The sequence below is a fragment of the Falco punctatus genome (assembly GCF_963210335.1).
Source record: "Falco punctatus genome assembly, chromosome: Z".
NCBI classification, from domain to species: Eukaryota; Metazoa; Chordata; class Aves; order Falconiformes; family Falconidae; genus Falco; species Falco punctatus.
In genome coordinates, this window is record NC_137586.1 from 84,123,469 (window position 1) to 84,145,651 (window position 22,183).

Here is a 22,183-nt window from a genome sequence, read left to right on the forward strand (position 1 = left end):
GCACATAGCAGTTGGGTGATGGCAACTTCATCTTTCAAATATTTCTCAGGGGAAAGAGTTCATGCCAGCACATGGCTGGCCAGATGCTTAACTGCAACAAGGTGCACTCTGCCGACTCACCCCCAAGGGCCCATTTAGTGCCAGCCAAAAAGAGAAAGGTCAAGAGCAGCTTCTGTGCCAGATTGCCTCGGCTGCCTGAACGCCTCCTGGGAGACGTGGAGAGCAGGGTAAATCCAGCTGCACGCACCCCTGATGGAAATGGGTCAGAGCAGGGAACAGGCCCCGGAACGAGCTGAGATCACAGTGGGCACTTCTTGTTCTCCCTTTACCTTTTAATTCACAACATCAGGTCTTAACTCTTTGTAAGGCAGAGGGGTCCAGAAATGTGAAATGTAAAAAAGAACAGTATCTGAACCCTCGCATTTAAAATTACTATCGCTACATAGTGGTAAAGTGGGGGAAGAAAGAACACAGGATGGTTCGGAAAGCAAAAGAGAACAGTCATTTTCATCAATGTGGCTCTGCTCCCGCTGAATCTGAACATTTATCAAGGCTGGCAGGAACACAGAGGCCAGTTCTGTGCAGCTTTTGAAAATCCAAGTATTTAAAATACTTGTTCCTTTGTACGTTGACTATTGCTTGAATAGCAATTTGAATAAGCAGTTCCTTACACAGCAATTTCCTAAACCCAGATCTCAGATTTTTGAAATGTCACAAAACACAGGCATCTCTCCCCCAAAATGTCATGACTTGTTTGGGTTAATGAGAGCCATGCATGCCCACCGTAATTAAAAACAAAACAGCCACTCCAGATCAATGCATCTGGACTACCGAGTATTTGAAACACCCCCTCTCTACCACACCTGCTTTTTATCAACGCAACACCATGCTTCTGGTATCGATTGAAAAAAATAAAAAAATAATCCAGCTGAGGATCTCTTGAGGTAACATGAGTACAGACATACGAGCATAACAAATCCACCCCTGTGCAGGAACTGGCAAAGTAAACAGAAACCAGCTTTTCCTTTCAAACTCAGCAAAAGCTTCTTTGTGGCTGTGTCACATCTTTTCCTCCTGTTGTAACCCCCCAGCCTGCATTTAATGCAGAGCTTTGCGTACTGACACTTCGGTGGTGGCCATTGTCATCCCTCTGTCACAAGTTTAAAACAAACCTCATTTTAAACTTGTGACTAACGGCAGCCTTTTTCCATAAAGCCCTTGAACAGTCAAAGACCTTCACCTCGAAGTAGGTGGTGCCACAGACGGAGGTGCCTTGCAAACAAAGCTCAGCCTGCTAGCTAACACCACAAGCACCTGGCAAAGAGTGTTGGCAAGTTCCTTTATGATTTCTGAAGAACATACCATTAATACTTAAAAAATAGTTTGGTATTGCTACTGTTCTTTGATCTGCTTTGTGAGGAACTCGGTTACAGAAACAATTGGGATGCTACATAACGCCCTGTTCACATCACTATGTAATCTAAATATTTATGTGAAATCTCCCAATTAAAATGCTGTCTTGGTTTCATTGCTTGTGCTGGGTAAATAGCAGTAGCTGAGAGTTAATTCAGTTGCTATCCATATTAATGCCTTCTGTCCCTGCACAGGGAGTTCATCTGAAATTCAGCAACAATTTGTGCCCCATTGGGGTTTGTTCTGGGAGCTGCTAAGCAGAGGAGTTACGTATACAGAGCAAATGAAGGTAATTTTGTTTTACGGGAAGGCCTTTCTGATTAGCACATTTCTGTCAAAGAAAATGTCTATAAAGTCAGATTTCCATATGTGGGAAATAATTTATTAGCAATCAAAGGGATCAGGACATAAATTATAAGCCTAGTTATTCTTACTTAGAATACGTATCAAATTAGGAATTAGAAGATGCCATGTTTGTTCTGAAGAGCCTGCCAGGACACTAATCACCAACCCTCCTGCTGCTGGAGCAGAGCTCTGCTATTGTACAGCTGCGAAGAGCTGCCAAACACGCAATGTCCTTATAAGCTGGCAGCTGGCTTGCCCCTGGTGCAATGTCAATCACTGGTTTTCAAGTCCAACGGATCTTTAATTCTTAAGATTCCTAAAGACAGAATAATGTAGTGAAGCATACCATCTTGGGAATAAATATAACTGTTTACCAAATGGTTACCAGACCTCTTACTGAGATTTCACTGTCACTGTGAATGTTCAATATCCACTTAGGTAGAGTATATGCATTCACTGAGGTCTCAAACTGGAAGAACATTCCATTTTGAGGGGGTGTTCAACCATTAACATCCCACTGAAGTTGATGGAATTTAAGCAAGTACTTGGTGCTAAGCATGGGCACAAATTACCCGTGACCAAGCGCACAAGTAGGCACAGAACAGACCTCCTGTGGTTGTGATTACCCCGAAGAAAGGCGCTTTAAGATGCTAATATGTGTCTACTAAATGGAGAGCTCAACTAGATCCAACCAACCTGTTAAAAATAACCCGTTATTTTAAGTTATTGAAGTTGCTCTTCACAGGACATCCACCACATACTATAGGAAAGGTTCTCTGTAATTAGCAGTGTGTTTTCTGGCCAAAGGGAGGAGAAAAGGTTTTCCTAGAAATGGAGTCGGCCCTTTGGAAAAGCAGGAATATCCAAAATCCTTAAAACAGAATCATATGACCTTCAGCAAAATTGCCTAAAAAGTGATAAGACTATTTTTGCCAGCTGTCCGGCAGACTGCTTTGGATGGTATCTCAATGCATATGTTTTTAATTATTAGAGTTTTAATAATTAGAGTTAAGACTGAAGATAGGAATTACCTCGTGTAGATCATGGTGTGTGAAAAAGTCAACAATTCTGTTTCAGACAATTTCAGCCCTCTGAAAATTTGCTGTTGCTTGACATTTTTGCAAAGTGTTGTCTCATTTAAAAAATGAAAAAGAGTATCTGTATCTCACAGAAATGCTGTTTTTTTCTCAAGGGTACCAAAATGGTGAAATTAATCAGTTCTGAGATTTGATTATCAGGGAATTCAGAAGAATATTAACTAGAGAAACACAGGCAACAAACACACAGATACACTGAACTCTGGCCACCTTCCATCTTTCCACCATGCTGATCAAGCATTTTTTGTCATGGAAACTCCAGCAGGCATGGTTAGAGAAGGAAAAAAGCTGCTCTTTTTCACAAGGCTCAGTCATTGGAAATGAAATTTTAACAGCAGATTAAATGGAATAAATAAAATATTTAGATTTAGGGTGGAATAGAAAGCATTGATGAGACTTTGTGTCTTCTCTGGCTGGAAAAGTTACTACTTTTGATTTCTATGAAACACTCTAGGAACTAGACATGTTTTATATGTATTGTGTCCAATCTATATAAATTAAGATCTTCTAGGAAGCGCATCAGGAGAGAACACAAGCTTTTAGCAGTTGTTGCCGTTTCTGTCCCATCTTTTAGGCCTACGGACACCATAAGCATTAGTGTGGTAGGGTGGTGTCTGACTCAAAGAGGCTTACACAGTGGAGTTGCTACTCTAGGAAAACAAATTTTAAATGGCTTCTGCTACTACACTTACCAACCCACATGTACAGGGTTGGTTCCAGCTGCCAGGGAGTTGGAATGAACACCAGTGATTTTTTCAGTCCTCTTCAAAACTGAAAATTTAAAGCAAAAATCTGCTCTTCTCAAATGTTACTTCTTCGAGGCTATACACAGACAGGGCCAGAACATTAGAATATAACTTTCAAGGCACAGTTCAGTCTTCACAATTCTCATTCGTTCCCTTTGCACAGTCAAGACCAATTTCATTTTTTTCTTCCCAGAGCTGAGGATTTTGAACAGCTGGTCCCAGCTAGCCTCCTCCCTTTTTTCCCGGTTAAGATTAAAAAGGGTTGTGTGCTGTCAGATTTCCTTGGTGGTTTGATCATTTCGGTGAGTCCATAATTTTACAGCTATTTAGTTGTTTTCTTGCAACATACTAAAAAGTAGAAAACAGACACCCCCCTGCTAAATACTTCTTAAAGAATAATCCATGATGTTACTGTGCCTGGTAAGATCATTGTGCAGATCCGCCTGGAAGACAGGTCAAAACATATAGAAGGCAGGGAGCTGAGGAGAGACAGACAGCATGGCAGATCATGGCTGACTAACCTAGTGGTCTTCTACTATTGAATGAATGCATCAGTGGACAAGGGAAGAGCTACGGATGTCATCTATCTGGGCCCGTGTAAGGCCTTTGACGTGGTCCTCCACAACATACTTCTCTCTGAATTGGAGAGATACAGATTTGATAGATGGACTGTTGGATGGATAAGGAACTGGCTGGATGGTGGCGCCTGAAGAGTTACACTCAATGGCTCAATGTCCAAGTGGAAATCAGTGGTGCCCCTCAAGGGTCCATATTAGGACCAGTACTATTTAATAGCTTAATTAATGGCATAGTGGGATCGAGCGCACCCTCAGCAAGTCTGCAGCTGACACCAGGCTGCGTGGTGCAGCTCATTCACTAGAGGGAAGGGATGCCATCCAGAGGGACCTGGGCAGTGGAGGAGTGAGCCCATGTGAGCCTCATGAGGTTCAACCAGGCCGAGTGCCAGGTCCTGCATAGTACCTGATATTAGTTCAGACTCATGCTTAAATCAGTTGAGAGCAGCCCTGCAGAGAAGGGCTTTGGGATGCAGGTGGACACAAAATTAGACATGAGCTGGCAATGTGCCCTTGCAGCGCAGAAAGTCAGCCATACCCTGGGCTGCATCACCAGCAGTGTGACTAGCAGGTCAGAGGAGGGGGCTCTGCCCCTCTGCTCCGCTGTGGTGAGACCCCCCGGCAGCGCTGCGTCCAGCCCCGGCGCCCTCGGCACAGGACAGACACGGACCTGCTGGAGCGGGTCCAGAGCCGGGCCACGAAGATGGTCAGGGGGCTGGAGCACCTCTCCCGTCAGGACAGGCTGAGAGGGCTGGGCTTGTCCAGCCTGGGGAAGAGAAGGCTCCGGGGAGACCTTCTTGTGGGCTCCTGACCCATAAAGGGGGCTTACGAGAAAGGTGGGGAGAGATGTTTTACCGGGGCCTGTAGTGACAGGACGAGGGGCGACGGTTTGGGACGGGAGGAGGGTGGGTTTAGATTCGATATTGGGAAGGAATTCTGTACGGCGAGGGTGGTGAGATGGCCCAGGCTGCCCGGAGCAGCTGTGGGTGCCCCGTCCCTGGGGGGGCTCAAGGCCAGGCTGGACGGGGCTGGGGGCAGCCTGGGCTGAGGAGGGGGGGGTGTCCCTGCCTGTGGCAGGGGATGGGCTGGGTGGTCTTTAAATGTCCCTTCCAACTCGAACCATTCTGTGATTCTACTATGATCATGGCCAAAAACCAGCCAAATCTTTGACGTAAGGTTAAAGAAATGGTTTAAAGTGTGGGGAAAACAACTTGAAATTAAAACTATCCTGCAGTACTTTCAGAGCTGTTTGGCAAGTGCTTTGATTTTTTTTTCCTTGCATTGAAAATATCTGACAAATTCAAGAGGAAGTTGCTCTCTCAGTCAATTTGTTTTTATGTGAAACACCAAAAATGTAAAAAGATGGCAGAAAATGTGACTGCAAGGTCACAGAGTATCGAATAGATGCTGGTACAAATACATCACTTGCTTTATCTCCATCTTACTCAGACCTGATGTGCCATTACTCTTTAGTTACTTAAAATGTATTAGTTCTTGAAATAAATAGGCATTTTTCTACCTTAAAGATAGAAATCACCCAGTTCAACAAAGTAAAGCGGCGAACATTGATTAAAGTATACGACAGAAGCTGGACACCTGGCTTTGTAGTCTTACACTCTATTAACTATTTTGCCTGAATTTGAAAGTTATTTTATCCTCATGTGACTTGTTTTCCTATTGCAAGAGAGGGACATACCATACCTAGAAACCTAAGATGTTGTCTGTGTTTACTTGGGTATAAAGTGTGGCTATACTGTTTCTTTACATCCAGGGTACGACACCAGCCAAGGTATGTTTAGACAAAAGTCCAAATGCAGAACAACAGGACAAAGAAGTTAGGGACAATGTTATTTACTGTCTGTTTATATAATTAACTGCCTTTTGCTTAAAGAAATATTCTATTGAAATGGGGAGTCCTTAAACATCTTCTGAAATGATATTTAAATGCCACCTTTACCTGTAACTTCCTATAAGTGGAACGGAGGTATGGAAGAGGAGAGGCTTTCCTCAGCTGAAGAATGAGCTGCGTGGCTGCTTGTTTAAGCTGTTACATGTCTTAAGTTAGTTATTTGTGCTGTACACTTCACTGTGGACCAGAATTTCTGTTATGAAGTAGGATTAATTCTGTTCCAAGTTGAAATCAGCATTATCCCCAACGATGCCCACAGCAGCTGCAAGAGTAAAATGCAGTAATGCAAACCATTTGTTCTCCGTAGAGACGCGGAATTGTCTCCAATTTTTGCCCTTTTTATTACTGGCTTGTCCCTTCCCCTCCCATGTTTCTCTAAAAGACTCAGTAATTAAGGAGTAGATTTAATTATTCACCATTAGGGGTAAAAAAATAAACAGACACCGGTAAGGACTCTCAAAACTCCAGGAAAAAAGAATATTTAATTAGCATACAGGCACAACACCCTGCCTGATATGCATTACTAACAATACAAAGCAATAACCTCAGGTCAAAAGATAAGTTACAATACATGCAAGAACACCTGGATTGTGCACTAAGTAACGTGTTATAGGTACATCTCTTAAATAAACGTACATCTATTCTCCTAAAGAACAAAACTTCACAGACTATTTTAAAAGTAAAGGTACAACAAAACAACCATAGTTGAGCAGCATATTGGACACAAAGCATCCTACACAGAGACATTTGACCTTTGGAGGCATAAACTGTAACAGGCAAATAGCTGAGAGCCAGATCCCCAAATGCTTACTTACGAAAAGCTCTCGGTGAAGCCTAAGGTATTATCAGAATGAGGTCTGAAGGATTTTGCCCTTAATGAATAACAATTATGAGTGGGTAAAAATGTCTCTATCGGTGAGAATTTTAAATAATATCTCTCAGTTTAACGTTACTGATACGAGTGAAAGGAGGAAAGACTGAATATCTATACAAATAGAACAATGTTTTGTAAAACCCTTAAAATAAATAATGATGAAGGAAGATCTGGGATAATGAACATGTCCTGAAATAAAAATCAACATGATTAAAGTTAATAAATACTTCAAATAGCAAAGTTCCTTTTTATCCTACAGAACAATAATAAGAATTAAGAACGAGGAAAACAGAAAGAGCAGAGACCTCTTCCTTACTTTTCAGTAAGGGTGATCAGTCCCAGAATCATCTCTGACTATTCAGCTACGCGTTTGTGTCTGACAGGACTAGCTGAAAGAAAGGGACAGAATATACAGCTACGGCCACTGTAAATTCAACGGATCTGTGTTTTCTTCCACATGATGACTAATCACAGGCTCAGTCCACTAACAATACTGGTGAATTTAGCGGGGGAAGGAGAGGAACCGGGGAGCGTGAAGGCTGGGGTGAAGGCAACTCTAACCCTGTATCAGCGCGTCACAAGTGCTGTCACATGGAAGGGGACGTGTCTGTGCTGCTGCCCAGGTTCCCAGATAACTACGGGCTGAATCCAGGCTGCTACTGATGCAATAAAAAAATACTGCAAAACTCCCCTCGGACTTTGCTGGCAAGTGTGCCCACTGCTGAACCAGTGGGTGAAATATGCTATCCCCATTGTGGCTAGCCAGCCCGTGCACCAAGAGGCGGTTTTGTCCGGGGAGTGCCGAAGGGAGCAGCCCCTCCAGTGTGAGAACTGCTGTTGCATCTGCTGGCGCAGCAGGACCGAAGAGCTAAGAAAGGCAAGTAGATAGGCGCTTCAGCCCTTCTCTTTCTCGTGAATCCTGAATCAGCTGGGCTTTTTCAGCTCCAGTTGCAGAAAAGCAAGTCTGCTCTGCTTCCACGGCATAAAAGCTGTAATGGACAAGACTCTAAAAGACAGCGAGATCCAAGTGACAAAGTCCTCACTTGGAGACATCCTCCCTAAAACACCAGAGGTAAACAGTGGGTGTTTCGTGACTGGGATTTCTATCTCTATCTATTACATGGCTGTGGTGGAGTGGCACAGAGAAGCTGGTAGCAAGGAGCTCCACAATCCCTGCACGCTGTACAGGGAGACCACTGCACTAGCTGGTTATACAGATGTACTAGGCAAAGCCTCACATAAAGCAGGTTGCTGCTGCCTACTAACTATTGCCATAGCTCAAACACTGCGGCAGTACTGTAGCAGAGGCCCTCGGGCCACTTACACGTGAAGTACACAACCCAACTGCGGGGCAGACACACTGCTCTACGCTCGCCGTGTAGGATTTCTGCAGAACAGCCGTTTCCAGCTTTGGTTAGGGTTGCAACACTGGCTAGTGCCACAGATAGCAAAATGCATGCTCAGTTCTTTGAGCAGTCACCTCCTGTATTTTAATGAATGCATTGTATCCCCAACCAAAAACGTTAATCTCAGTCAGCAGCAAATCAAACATTACTATGACTGCAACCTTTTTTTTTTTTTTTTTTTTTTTTTTATGTTACTCTGAGCACAAATCGAGTGTCTAGTTACTCTAGTGATTCTAATATAAATTGAGCCACTGACCCAAGAGGTAACTTTTGGCATATAAATAGTATATGCTTCTCCAGAGGGGCTGAACTATCACATTGTCTACTGATTTAAAGATAGCGATGCTCAGCACCTTTGAAAAAAACCATGTGTAATCCTTTGCCTTCCTCTCTGTTCATATGTAATACTGTAGCACGAGCACAGCACTACCCCTGCATATTGCAAGCGTTAAAATGCATTGAATTTTTTTTAACTCTGAAGAACCAATATACACACACAAAGTACAAAACAACAAACTGTGAAAAGAGTAAGATGAAGAATTGTACCCTGTAACCCTAAGAACATCAAGGAAGTTTGGTAAAATAGGGTACAGGCAGATAAAGCAGCAGTTAGTAGCATACAACAGATGTCAATTGACACTGACAGTTGTTACACATTTTCTTAACAGAGAAACAGTAAAACCAAGTTAAGAAACCACTTTTTGGACCACTTTTTCCCCTGTTTCTTTATTACTTCAAAGTGTTTTATGAAACCACAGTTTCATAAGCATAAGCGATTACTACTGCTTCTGTATAGAAAAGACACAGTAAGCTGGTTTCGTGGTCCACATTAAACCATGCTTTTTTTTCTTTTGTATCATGCATCAGGATGCAATCGGCTTCTTGTCAGTCATTAGTGAAAAGAACAAGCACATTTTTGACAGTAAAAAGCTTCTGTAAGTAACATTTTCCATGTTCATTTCTACAGCAATCGTTAACCAGAACTATTTAAAATGTTTCTGGAATTTCCTTTTCTGTTGCTGTCTGCTTTTCTAATCAAGGAATTTTCCAGTATCTGTGATGTTTCCTCATGCAGTTATTTACAAAGAGATGGTCCTTGTGGTGAAGAACCTTAATGAAATTTACAGTTGCTAAGGTACATTTATAGATGCTAGCAATTACACTCAGACAGAACGAATGGAATTTATTGTGCAGCTCTGGGCTGGGCCAGCAATATAATTAAAGTGCAAATAAAGACAAAAACCACAAGCCAGGCAGATCCGTTTTTCATCACCATCGTTAAGAAGCATCATGACTGTGGTAACAAATGTCAGATCAAATAGGCCTAGGTCACAATCTGTTTTAAACATCTATCTCCCTGAGAGGACTTAAGGGAGGTATACAGTGATATAGCCCTATTTCTTCAACTGGCTGAGTATCATTGGAAAAGTAAGGACACTTTTCCAGCCAATTTTTTTCAACAGTGCTAATACCTGCGTTTTATACTATGATGCACTTCACAGCATGCATTTGAGCTCACTTTCCATGCAGCTACAGCAGGCCACCCTTGACCAGGAAAATTCAGGAAGTAGCAACTAGCTGTAGAAATGACATCTATCTACCTGGTATGTCACAAAAGCACAGGTTTTGAAAACATTTACACATAGCACATTTTCTTAAACATATGCCCATATGCAAGTGATAATTACTAGCTCAGATAAAAATATATAGTTTGTGTTTTCTGGCATTCAAAGTTTGCCACTTGTGAACAATTTTACAGTTAAGTCAGTGCTGAATGGCTGAACAAAAAAATAGACGTTTTTCAAACCACTGATTCCACACAAAATGGAACTGTCACTCCAACTCCTAGTGTTCATCGCTGATCACTGCCCACTGCCAGACCAGACGTGTTCCTCTCCACAGTGCGTCCAGAAAGTGCTCCGTAGCCTGACTTGTCAGAGAAGCTGCAGGAGGTGCAGAAAACTAGAGTGCCTCTTCCAGGGCTGTGTGCAACATGACTAACCACCCCGTTCACTGCACATCTGGATTTCTCGACTCTGAGGTCTAGCTCCTAACCTTGTACTTCCCAGACGAAGCTTGCAAGGCTGGCAACTATTTACAGCTATTCAACTAGCTCATTTGCTCTCCATGCTCTAAATACTCTCATTGTATGTTAATGAAAAAATAGTTACAATTCATTTACAGGTAAAATCAGTCACCTTAGAAAAGGCTGACAAGACATTTAAAGCAGGTAACATATTATAAAGGGTAGCATTAAATGTATAACAAATATTCTGAACAACTGCAGATCTGAAGATACTAAATGTTACCTTAATGTCACTCCAGGATAGTAGATGACTGTTAAGATCCTGTTTTTTCAATGAAGTTAACGGAGTATGAGGACACTACTAACATTACTGTCTCAGTGAACGCATAGTTAGACATCAACCCAGATGACATCACAGCCATCTCATTTTGCTCATTTATCTTAATATACCTGAATATATTACCACCATTTAAATGTGTACTCTCAATTTGTCACATGAGATGGCTACAATGAGCACCCATTCACAGGAAAGTCTCCTATTTTCCATTAAATGCATGCTCCGTACTGCAAAACATTATCTTTGCAAAGCAGCAATCACTTAATCCAGGTAGGAAGCATCTTTAGTCTTCCACCTTCAATGCTCGTTTTCATTGCCTGAGAGGGAAATCCTTGAGGCTCTGTATCTCTTACTGGAAAAGAGAGCTTGTGTTCTTCTCAGTATTTCCCTTGCTGTATTTAGAACATGGCATGCAGGGTTTTGTTCATTGTACTAAAGCCTTCTGTAGACTCTGAGGCAAAGCTGGCTCTTCAGGCGGGGAGTCTGGGTTCAATCTTCAGGGAAAGCTCGTACAAGGTATCTTCATCTATGATGAGCGTCTTGTCAAGTAAGTAGTGAGTGACCTGGAATGGAGAAAACACAGATGAACAGACTGTATGTTACTTCCACACAAATTTCTCTGCTTTCCTTTTCTGCTTCAGCCCACTTTGGATCCTGAGATCCCTCATGTTACGTTCTTACAAAACAACAACTTGTTTTAATGGTGCACCAGCAGCGCTGTAGGAATTAAGTGCCGCCTCTTAGGAATGGGCAAATCCTTAGCCAGGTTACCTAAGCCCGTGTTGCTCTTCTGGAGTCTGAGATGAAATCTTCTCTGAAAGCAAAGACCGGCTTTGGGAAAATTTTCATCACTCCCATGAGGGACAAGAGGAAAAGAACTGCAGGATGCACACAGCATCAGTAGATGCTTGGGCCATCCCTTGTCCCCTAATCCTGGGATTCTGGCATTCCCTGGGGAATTACACTTTCAGCTAGGCAGGGAGAACACATTTCCCTTTGAACCCCTTTCCTCATACCCCAGACCCACGAAGACAGCTTCCTGAGAAAGAGGAAAAAAAATGCTTCTATATACAATGTCGATGGAGTTTCTGCCAGGGTGAGGGTGTTACAGCCCCAGAGTACCCGTCCGTATTGCTGTCTGTCCTCTCCTCTGTGTGCATGTGAGCTGAATACATCGGTTTTAGCCTTCCACAACAGCTGTATCATACAGCTAATTGCCAACACAGCTTTGATTTCATTAGTAGGTAACAATGCCTAAGAAGAACCTTACCTTCTGCTGATGCTCTATGCGGTAGGAGGTCTGCTGGAACTGTCGTATTTCCCTGATAATATGTGAGATCTTTAAAAAAAATACATGTATATGAGTAAGTACAAATGCATTTTGACTTCAGCTAAGCCACATAAGGCAAGAATTTTGCATGAAATTACACAGTTTATCCTGGGAGGAGAGAAGAGAAGGGCAGAGGTGATCTCCTAAAGCTTCCGAGGATTTAATTTCCCAAAATTAACCATTTATTGTTCAGTCAGTCTCCAGTGAAGCACCTTGTCTCTCCTCTCCCTATGCTGATAACCTCTCTTTCTTTGCCTTGAGTGACTGCTGCAACGTGTAGCCATCAGAAGGGCATTAAGCTTAGATTAGAAGAGAAATTTCCATGCTTTCCTCTGAGGAGTTGTTACAAAACATTACATGGTAGTCGGCGAGAAATCACCTTTAAAATGCTTTTTAGATAGATCCTAGCACATATGAAGATTGTGATTACTGCTTTCTGCTGAATCAAAACATCCCTTTAATTTTGGTTATTTCAAAAAGCTGTTTGTTGCTCCTTCATGAGCTTTGGATGGCTTTTTTTTTTCTGTCTGCCATTTCTCAGAGAACAAATTGGAGGCAAATTCACCCCGTAAAAATACTCAGTTTACCAGAAGGTGGTGATAGAAGTCAAGTAGTTGCTTTCATATAGCTACCTATCTTGCATGATGCCAATACACGTGTACATCTTAGAAGTTAAATTCACAGGAGTTATAACTGAAGCAATAATTAACGCACACAATTAAACACCTGTTGGGAAATCACACAAGGAACAGAAAATTACCATTCTCATTTTGGAAAAATTGACAAGGCCTTCCTCAGTGAAGTTTGGTGTTCCTTCTTCAATAAATGCCAGGTCAGTCAGGTACATTCCAAGGTAGGGAACAGCAGGTGGGTTACAACTGTGAAGCAAGAAATCAGCACAATTTCCTGTAGCTAAATTCGCATACTGATTTTTTTTTATAACTCACACAAATTCTTTATTACTTAGCGTACTTCTAATCAACAGGCTGCATTCATTTCTAAGACAAATAGCTTCTCTGACTTCACTTGAGTTGCATTTGCTCTGCCTGTGACAAATTCAATGTATTCTGTCCAATATCTAATACTAATGGCTGATAACCTTTAGCAAAAGGCAGAATGGTAACGTGATGGAGTGAGAGGAAGAACAGCTAAACTCTGGAATCAGAGAACACTTCCAAGCATATTTCGATCCTGGCTCACAGGCAATCTCAGAAATAGATCTTACACAGAAGATAAAATGCGCATGGGAGCGCTCGATGTTCCGCAGTCATGTGAGCAGTCTAGCATAGCAAGGGTACATGTTTGCACGTGTGTGCATGCATGCACTGCACGAGTGTGGAGATATATATACATACATGTGTATACACATGCATGTAATTATACCTATTTATACATACACATATGTGTATGTATCTGTATGCACGCATATGTGTATACCATTCTTTCAAAGTCTATTCAGGCCTTCTCAACAGTGAACACAAAAGAAGGAAGAGAAAGACAGAGAGGTAGCAAAGATGATCTGGAAAACTGGGAATAGAGACCCTAGAGAACAGGGATATCTTTTATTGCAGGGACAGGAGGAATGGGATATTATTGTTGCTTCCCTAATGCAATAATCACTGCTCCACACTCACTGATTCTTGCCTCAGCAGGAATAGTAGCAAACTTGGTTTTCTGAAGCTGTGGCATAAAAAGAACACAGGGTGATGGCTGTACTGTTAACTTAGGCAGATTGCTGACAACGCTTAGCGCTGCACCTCATTCTGGGTATTTTTTGTGTGATGGGGATGACTGCTGTATGCAGACAAGCAAACATTAACTGAAAGGTGCATAGGGGTACCTAGAATCATAGAACCATAGAATAGTTTGGGGTAGAAGTGGCCTTAAAGTCCATCCAGCTCACGCCCCTGCCCCGGGCAGGGCCCCCTCCCCCCAACCCAGGCTGCTCCCAGCCCCGTCCAGCCTGGCCTTGAGCCCTGCCAGGGATGGGGCACCCACAGCTACTCTATTTGTACCTGTTCATATACTGTGAGTGAAAACATTTTTTAAAAAGTGATTAGGTCCCCAAAAATATTTTTAAAGTAAAAATTTACTAACTTGAACTATTGAATTAATAATTGAATATATTGAAAAAATATATTTTGAAATGTACTGGGAATTATTTTCTGTTCAATTCTCTGTTTCTCTCAAGATCATTTAAAGTGGTTGTACCACTCAGTCCTACTTCTAATTGCAGAAGTATAAATTGCAAAAATACAAGTTTTGTAGGCATGCAGCTGGAGTCAATACATAAACTGTAGAACCCTCGCCATGGGCTATTTTGGATACCAAAATCACATAAGGTCAAACATAATCTGGCAAATCAATTAAAGAAAAAAATATTCAAGGACTACTGTACAAAAAAGGCAGGCTGCTTTCCAGAGTGGAAGACTACAAGGGACTGGGAGGCTACAGGACAGGAAATACCACCGTCCATTTGTCCTGTTACTATGTTCCTCTCATCAGCTACTGGCCACTGTCAGAAACAAGATAAAGAGGTAAACGGATCTTCGATGTGACTCAGGCTTAGTCCTAAATCCTAGACTTCTTATCTAGAACAAGGAATCTTTGGAATCCTGTTTTTGAATACAAACTTTTATTTATAAACCTGGCTTTACACTTATTGAAAAAGTTTATCCGTGTAAGTAAAATCCCAACAGGGAACGCTCACACAGACTAATAGTTTAATTTGTTTCAGTAATTCTCTGGAGATACTATATTCATCTATCAGGGCGCTAAATCATAGGATATTCAGCAAAACAATAACACCAAATAGAATAAAACCAGAATGTAAAAAGTTATTAGGGAAAAATATTATCCAAAATTATATTAAGGCTTAATCAAAGCCAATTAATCTTTAATGTGTACTATCCACTGCTTATAAAAAACACAATTGTACAGTGTAGGGAAGCATACTTTTTGAGCATTTCTCTAAGGTTTTTAAATCTTCCTTCAGATGATACAGTCTTCTGAAGCTTGTCCATGAGAGCTTTTGTCTAGAAAGAAAATGCATTACAAATGTCACTACTGTTGCACATAAATGACTGTGATTAGATTTTAGAAAAGGTGTAATTCACTTAGCATCTTCACTCCATTTTCAAAAGTAATAACACAGGCATTAGGAATTTAGCTTTATTGTAGTACCTAGTGCACTTCTGAAAATGGAGATTAGGCAGCATTAAAAATTTTCCTTTGAGTGATACACAGAACCCGTATCTATGCTAATATTATTAGCCTGCAAATTCAGGAAAAAACCACATATTCATTAAAGTAATGGTCAGCAATTCAGTTTACTGTGTAAACAAGAATATTAAGGAGCTGATCTTACAAGTTGCTGAGGATCCTCAGCTGCATTTACTGAAATGTGACAGTAAAGGATGTTTAATGTCTTACAGCATGCACCAAGCTGGTTTTGATAAAGTTTCTGATAAAACTTGAATATGTATTTGAAAATATATTACTGAATATATACCTTACACAAATTACTTCCAGTGGGCATCAATCAGAGCCTGGTTACTTCATAAGTGAAATAAATTTGCTTTTCAGTCTATTTATGTTATAGAATTAAGACAGTATAGAGAATCATGACAAAGTTGTAATTTTTGAAACTGAATTTCCAATTAAGAGAAAGCTTTAGGCAGAAAGAGACATTTTCTTTTTTTTCTAAATAGCAGGCTGATGAAACAATCAGATTGTGTTTCCAATAAGTACTGGAGTACTGCAACACCATTGATCTGTTGGTATTTTTTTTAGTTTAACCGAGAAGTTTAAACATCAAACAAATTCTAAACATAAAACTTTTGGGGGGTAAACTCTTATATAACAGTTTGCATGGAAATTATTTTTAACTTCTTTTTAAATAAAAAAATGTAGCACCAACTATAAAGCAGTTGAGCAAAAGCCGACTAGAGAAGGCAGTATGGTCAGAATGTATTTTAAGTGGATTTCACTGCTTTGGCTGCTTTAGTGCTTTGCAAAAGCTGCAGAAACATATGGAGGAGGAAATGCAATGATAAAAGCCCACCTTTTCCATGTCAATTAGCCAGATCTAAAATGAGCAACCTGAAATCTTCCAATCAACTGGAGTAAACTCTGTATGCAAATACTGCCTAACTTAAAAGTGACTGGCTCTGTCCTACCGACTCACTTGCTCTGTAATTCCACCATACTAAAATACTAACCTTTTTCTGAAAGAGCAGAATGCTATTTAAATCATTCAACCAATTTCTCCAAGCCATTTAAAACAGAGAACATAAAAGACTGGATACTCTGTATACTGGCTAGTCTCTTTTTTTTGCATCTTGTTTTTGTAACTGGCATTCATTCTCCCAGCTTTAGACATGCTGTGACAGTCTCAGCAGCACGGTAAGGGTTAAAGGGAGATATTCACTGCACCTAAACTAGGACACTAAATGAGAAAGAAGGCTGGTTGTCTACAGTCTCTGACGGGTAGTAAAAAACTCACCACCTTGAGGAGCGCTGACCTTCCTGTTGACTTTCTGCACAGACAGGGAAATACAGCCCCTAGCTTAGACACCTGAGCTGACTTTAGTTACAGCTAGTAACCACCTAGATATGTGTATCTGAAAATGTCTAAATCTAGTTTTCTCAAATAATTCAGTACTTCAGGCTCAAGTCATAGTCTTAGGCACCTGCTGATTCTGTTGAAATCAGTTTGTTCCCACAGATATTTAATTAATGATATAGAAAAAAAAAAAAGGATAAATGTAACACAAGAGACCCTGACATTAAACATCAGTACTACGTGGTGCTTCCAGCACACAGTCAGAGTATTATAAAAGTAGAAATATTTATGGGAGGAATTCTGTCTGAACACATTGTTCTCTGAACATACTGATGAACGAAATCTAGAAGAAATCTACTTTTAATCATTATCTTTCTTACCTGTTTGGATACTTTACCCCAAGTTTTCTTAAGTCTGTAGATTGCACTTCTGTTCAAGGCTGATGTGATTTCTAACACACCATTATAATTATGCATACATCGACAAATATCAGCTACTGCTACCCACTTCTCAATTGAGTTAGCCCGGGAGCTGACATCAGCGTAATTCATGATTTGGGAGGCAACAAGGTTACTCATCTGACCAAACAAAGAGGAAAAATTTAGGACACTTAAATATAATTCCTTTCAACATGTAATTATTTAGTGAACAAGGCAGAAAAAACCTAATGCACAACAGAACTTACAGCTCTTAACAAAACCAGAGAAAGTGAAGTGAGAACAGTGTTGTAGGGAAGTGTGTGTGTTGGGGGGAATGATGACATGAAAAAAGGGCAAGAGATGCAACAGGGAGTATCTCCAAGCCAACAGGAATAAAACTGTTTGGGAAGTCTCTCAGTAAAATTCAAGAAAAATGGTAAAGACCATAGATATGGTTGGGGATACAAGGGGCATTTGTTAATTATATTCAGTGTTATATTTTCAGTCTCTGGGGAAAATTTAGTTTCTTCTGTAAGCAACATTGTAGTACAGTTTAAAATGTTCTGCTCTGTCAAATTGCCATTGAAATGCTGAGTACCAGTTCTTGAAAATTAGAACCTTCATGTGCTTTGATTAAAAAGTTTAATCACAAAAAGACTTAACATTCAGTCACTACTAGATAAGAAGTTACATCACGTTGTAAGAAAAAAGGTATTTTTTTTTCCAGAGGTCATAGTGTCAGTTGAGTTCCCAGAAAAATCATATTTAAGAGTACTTACATCATTAAAATGTTGACTAGTTTTCATAATATATGGTGTCCTCTCATTTTTATCCACTTTCATCCAGCCCTGCCCAAGAAACTCTCTAGTCATTGAAGAAAGAGAAAAAAAACCAAACAAAAATGCTCTTAATAAGCACAGTACAGAGTCTCTGCCTGTAACTGTAGCCTAAGTGGATTTCAAGTGTACCTCATTTTATTAGAAGCTAATTGACACAGCTTTCCACTAATTCCAGCATTTCACTATACCATTTTTTAATGGTGTCTGTAGCAATTAAATATTATAAAGCAGATTTAATACTCTTTTAATCCCCTCCCCCAATCCCCCCATCCTACTTTTCAGTATTGTGACCCTATTTGAAATTGGTCTTGTCAGTTTACATGGTTATATCCATGTTAAACTGCTGTATGAATGAAACTGATCTGACACTCTCCCCCTGGAGACTCAGCACTTCCATACTATATTTACCCTTCACTAGCCCAGAGCCTTAGACCACAGATTTTTTTTCTTAGCAAAGAACTCAGGCTTTCAAAACACTATCAAACTACAGGGGACTCGGAGTCAATAATAGAAACAGCCGAAGGATGTTATCCTGTTAAGTATGCAAACCTTTTTGTCAGTAGCATGAATTAATGTAGTACCTAGCACTGCCAGTCAGCGCTCAGCCACCGCGCTCGCTTCAGTCACTCGTAGGAGAACACTTACTCATAGGGTATGCTTCGGAAAACTACGTGATCTAAAAGAGTTATTTGCTCTGCAAGCTCCATTGCCGACAAAGTTTCAAAGCACTCTGGTTTTGGACAATCTGACTGCAGAAATAAAGAGGACACTTAATGATCTCTTCTTGCATCAAAGGACATTTCAAAGCACAGGGTATTAAAGGACTTCATACGAACTTTCAACACAGAGTTGTAATTAACTTCTTTGCTACAAAGAGGTAAGAATTAAGAAAAATTGCTAACAACATAAGGGTAAACACTGGGCTGGAAACTCACAGGAAAACAGCCACATACCATGTCATGAGTATGCACACAGGTTAAATAAAGTCCGCATTCTGTGTTCCTTTCCGCATAATCGCTCTGTACCTAGTTCCTTGCCCATACTCTTCTTCAGATTAATGCAACGCACTTATGAGATGGCGGTGACTACAGTTTGGAGGGAGGGCACTGTCAGTCAAGGCCAGCTATGGTTCTGATGGTGGCTGAGATGGCAGGTACTTATCATTTCAAACATATTAATATAATTCCCCCTTTTTTTTTAATCATGTGATTTAAATCCGAATTCTAAACATTTGACCTGTTCATCTTTGACATCGCCTCCAAATTTTTACTTTCTCTAAAATGAAAAGTACATTCCTTATATACAAGAACAGTATTTCTGTCCAGAGTTATAAAGTTGCAGTTGTGCTACATTTTACTGACTTCAAACCACAATATTTCTATAGGAGTATTTATGTTTAAATTTCAAGATAAACTTACCATCTGAATGATATCCTCTATTTTTAAATGGGTATCATCTTGATCGTCCTGAGAAAGAGCTCTGAAAAATTAAGTAGCAGAACATTCTATATAAATAAAATTGTCTATGGCTATGAGAAAACCTTATCACAGATTGGCAATCATGTTTACATAAAATAAAATCTAAGAATGCAATCGAAAAGGTAAATGGAAAAAAAAAATCTATTGCTTAAATATCATGCCTTGTTTTAAGTATAAGTGTACAAAATGGTATGACATAAGGTAAAATGATAGTCATGGAGGCTTAAAACCTCTGAGCTAAAACCAGCATACACTGTAGAATGGTCAATGACAATACGCACTGTACTTATTTGCTCATTATACTGTGACAAGTTTTCTACATCTATCCCACTCCGACTTTAGTGCAAATGAGTTTGGTGGACAAAGAAAAGTTCCCTTTTCAAGAACTAGACTGGCAATGCAAAACCACAGTACAGTAACAATGATATTTAATCAGAAGGTCACTATCCTGAATAATCCTAGGAAAGCGAAAGGTGGAAAATTACATCTTAGGCCTTTTCTCTGATTTTTATACTGTGCTACATAATATTTTGGGAAAATGTTTGAAAAATCAACATCTGAGAAGTGAAGACAGCAAAACAGGCATGCATAAAACAATGATTCACTGGGAAGTGTTCTTACTTACTGGCACTACACTGTCCTATTCAGTGTCCCACACAAAGAGCTGAGTCTTGAAATAAATAACAAACTGCTAGCAGATTTTACTTGTACCAAGTACATGATTTGCATTCAGTAATACAAGTGTTCCAATCCAAGTAAACCGAGCTTCCAATTCTGCTACAGGAAACTTGTGATTATTAGTGTTATTTCAGAGTGATGGGTCAAAAATGAATGCTGCAGAAGTAGTAAGCATTCATTAAACCCTCTTTACCCTAATGTAGTATCTTGGCACATAATTCTAAGATCTTATCCCTTCATTTGGAAAATAAAGACTGAATGAAACCTTGAACAGACTGGATTTATGTAACGTAGGAAACAGAAGGTTTAGGGAGAAAGAACAGTAGGTCAGTATGTAAAAGACTGCCTATAAAGACACCAACGATACAGCAAGAAGCCACGGGACTGATTCGCATCAGAGGAGATTTAGTTTCAACATTAAGTTTCCTTTTACAACTGCAAGTATCGGTAAGCAACTTCTGCAGAAGTTGTAGAGTACTCATCAGCTGAATTTTCAAGGAAAGTTTAGACGACCATTTTCAAAGAAGAACCAGTTCTACCGGTCATTCCAGAAAGCACTGCAACTGCACCAGGTATTTTCTCATGGTCCCTCCGATTCCTCATTTTTGCACCCTGTAGCAACAGACTTTCCACATACCAGCTGGAGAAAGGGTTAAAAGAAAAGGAATATATTGCCTGGAGACTTTAGCTATGAGTGTAGGATATGGAATTTGTACTATGTGGGTGGGGAGGAAGTGTTAATGCTTAGTACACTAGGTTCTTCTGTTGTGCGTTGCTGTGGTTTCCTTTTGGTTTGCCAAATTGGAGGAATTGGCTAAAAGCAGATCAGATACAGAGAGAAAGGATCTAAGAAACCTCCTTGTCTTCACCTTCAGCCTATCAAATCCACACAAAATGTCCCTTTCTTTAAAAGAGCTGGAAACACCTTATGTCTCATGGGCAAGCCGTGCAAAGTCTTGATTGTCTGCTTCAGGAGAAACCTAAGTTTCTTCTCCAGATAATAATGGTGTGCAGCCTTGGTAACTGGAATCAGACTGGCAATCTGTCTTTCCTAAGCTGCTTATCTTCCGCTGTAACTCACGACTGGCTGCCCGCAGAAAGGTATTGTTTGTCGTATGAAAGAGCATGTGCTTCCTGGCGATAAAAAAACAGAGAGGGCTTGCCCTTCACCACCAAGTAGTCTCAGCAATCTTGTAAACTCATCATTTGAGTTCCTTACACATAACTTTATATTGGCTGGAGTTCTTGTCTTTGATACAGAAATGAGTGTATTTGCTTAAATAAAAAATAAAATAGGAAACATTAGATTCTCAAAAGGCTGAAAATAGTTAACTTTCCCTCACCTTTGCTTCCTGATATTCTCTAACATGACATCTCACAATTTGTGTAGAATTCCAATCCCTCATTCTAAAGAGATGAACGGTGCTTCCACAGTGCTCCCATGAAAAAAAATTCCTCCTTTTATCCATAAATGCTTCACATTTACATCTGCAGAGGACAACGAATCTCTAGACATGATACAGCTAATTATTGATAGCATCAATAGTAACTTCTGCTTCAGTCTGCACTGTTGGCAGCTTTGGGATACCTAGTTTCAACAGAGGTCGAGGAAGCTAGGTTGAGCTGATCCGTTCTGCTTGGGCAGTTCCTACTGCACTCCTTGGACAACCTCCTGGAAGCTGTGTAAGAAATGCAGGTCCGTGTGGAAAGAATTAGGAGAGAAAGCAAAGGTGAGGAGAGATTCTGCCAGACTGTTTAACAGTACCCCTCTGAGGGAGCACTGAATGGGCCGACACATCCATTGTTATCCTTACAAATAAGGAATTAAATATATAAGGAATAACTTTCTAATCCTTAGAGTCAGCAGCTAAAATTAGACCTATATCTCACTTAATTATAAATATATTAATATTATAAAATATTAAAATAATTTTCTAGTGGAAGCTATTAACATCTGTCTCCTCATTCTTTTATGGTACATGAAATATTATTTAAATATTTTGAAATCTGGTTTAAGTTATAAAGCCTGAAATTTATTGTCCGGTGAGATCATACAAGGCAGAAAATTTGTCATCATCAAATTTTGACGTCTACATATCCCTGGATTTCATTTACATTGATTCTGAAGAAGAAGAAGGAGGAAGGTT

General features: G+C 40.2%; 1 protein-coding gene across 2 annotated transcripts in view; it reads right to left on the reverse strand.

Moving 5' to 3' along the window:
- Positions 1 to 6,548: 6,548 nt before the first annotated feature.
- The window catches only part of RASGRF2 (Ras protein specific guanine nucleotide releasing factor 2), a 152,891-nt gene continuing 137,256 nt past the window's right edge, over positions 6,549 to 22,183 (reverse strand). For both annotated transcript variants that reach the window (XM_080372581.1, XM_080372580.1), the window contains exons 20-27: positions 19,299 to 19,359; positions 18,526 to 18,629; positions 17,821 to 17,905; positions 17,003 to 17,200; positions 15,014 to 15,093; positions 12,819 to 12,936; positions 11,999 to 12,067; positions 6,549 to 11,291 (exon numbers count right to left, since the gene is read on the reverse strand). In XM_080372581.1, coding sequence (XP_080228707.1) covers positions 11,199 to 11,291; positions 11,999 to 12,067; positions 12,819 to 12,936; positions 15,014 to 15,093; positions 17,003 to 17,200; positions 17,821 to 17,905; positions 18,526 to 18,629; positions 19,299 to 19,359 — 808 coding nt within the window. In that variant the 3' untranslated portion in view covers positions 6,549 to 11,198. The remainder of the gene's footprint in view (positions 11,292 to 11,998; positions 12,068 to 12,818; positions 12,937 to 15,013; positions 15,094 to 17,002; positions 17,201 to 17,820; positions 17,906 to 18,525; positions 18,630 to 19,298; positions 19,360 to 22,183) is intronic.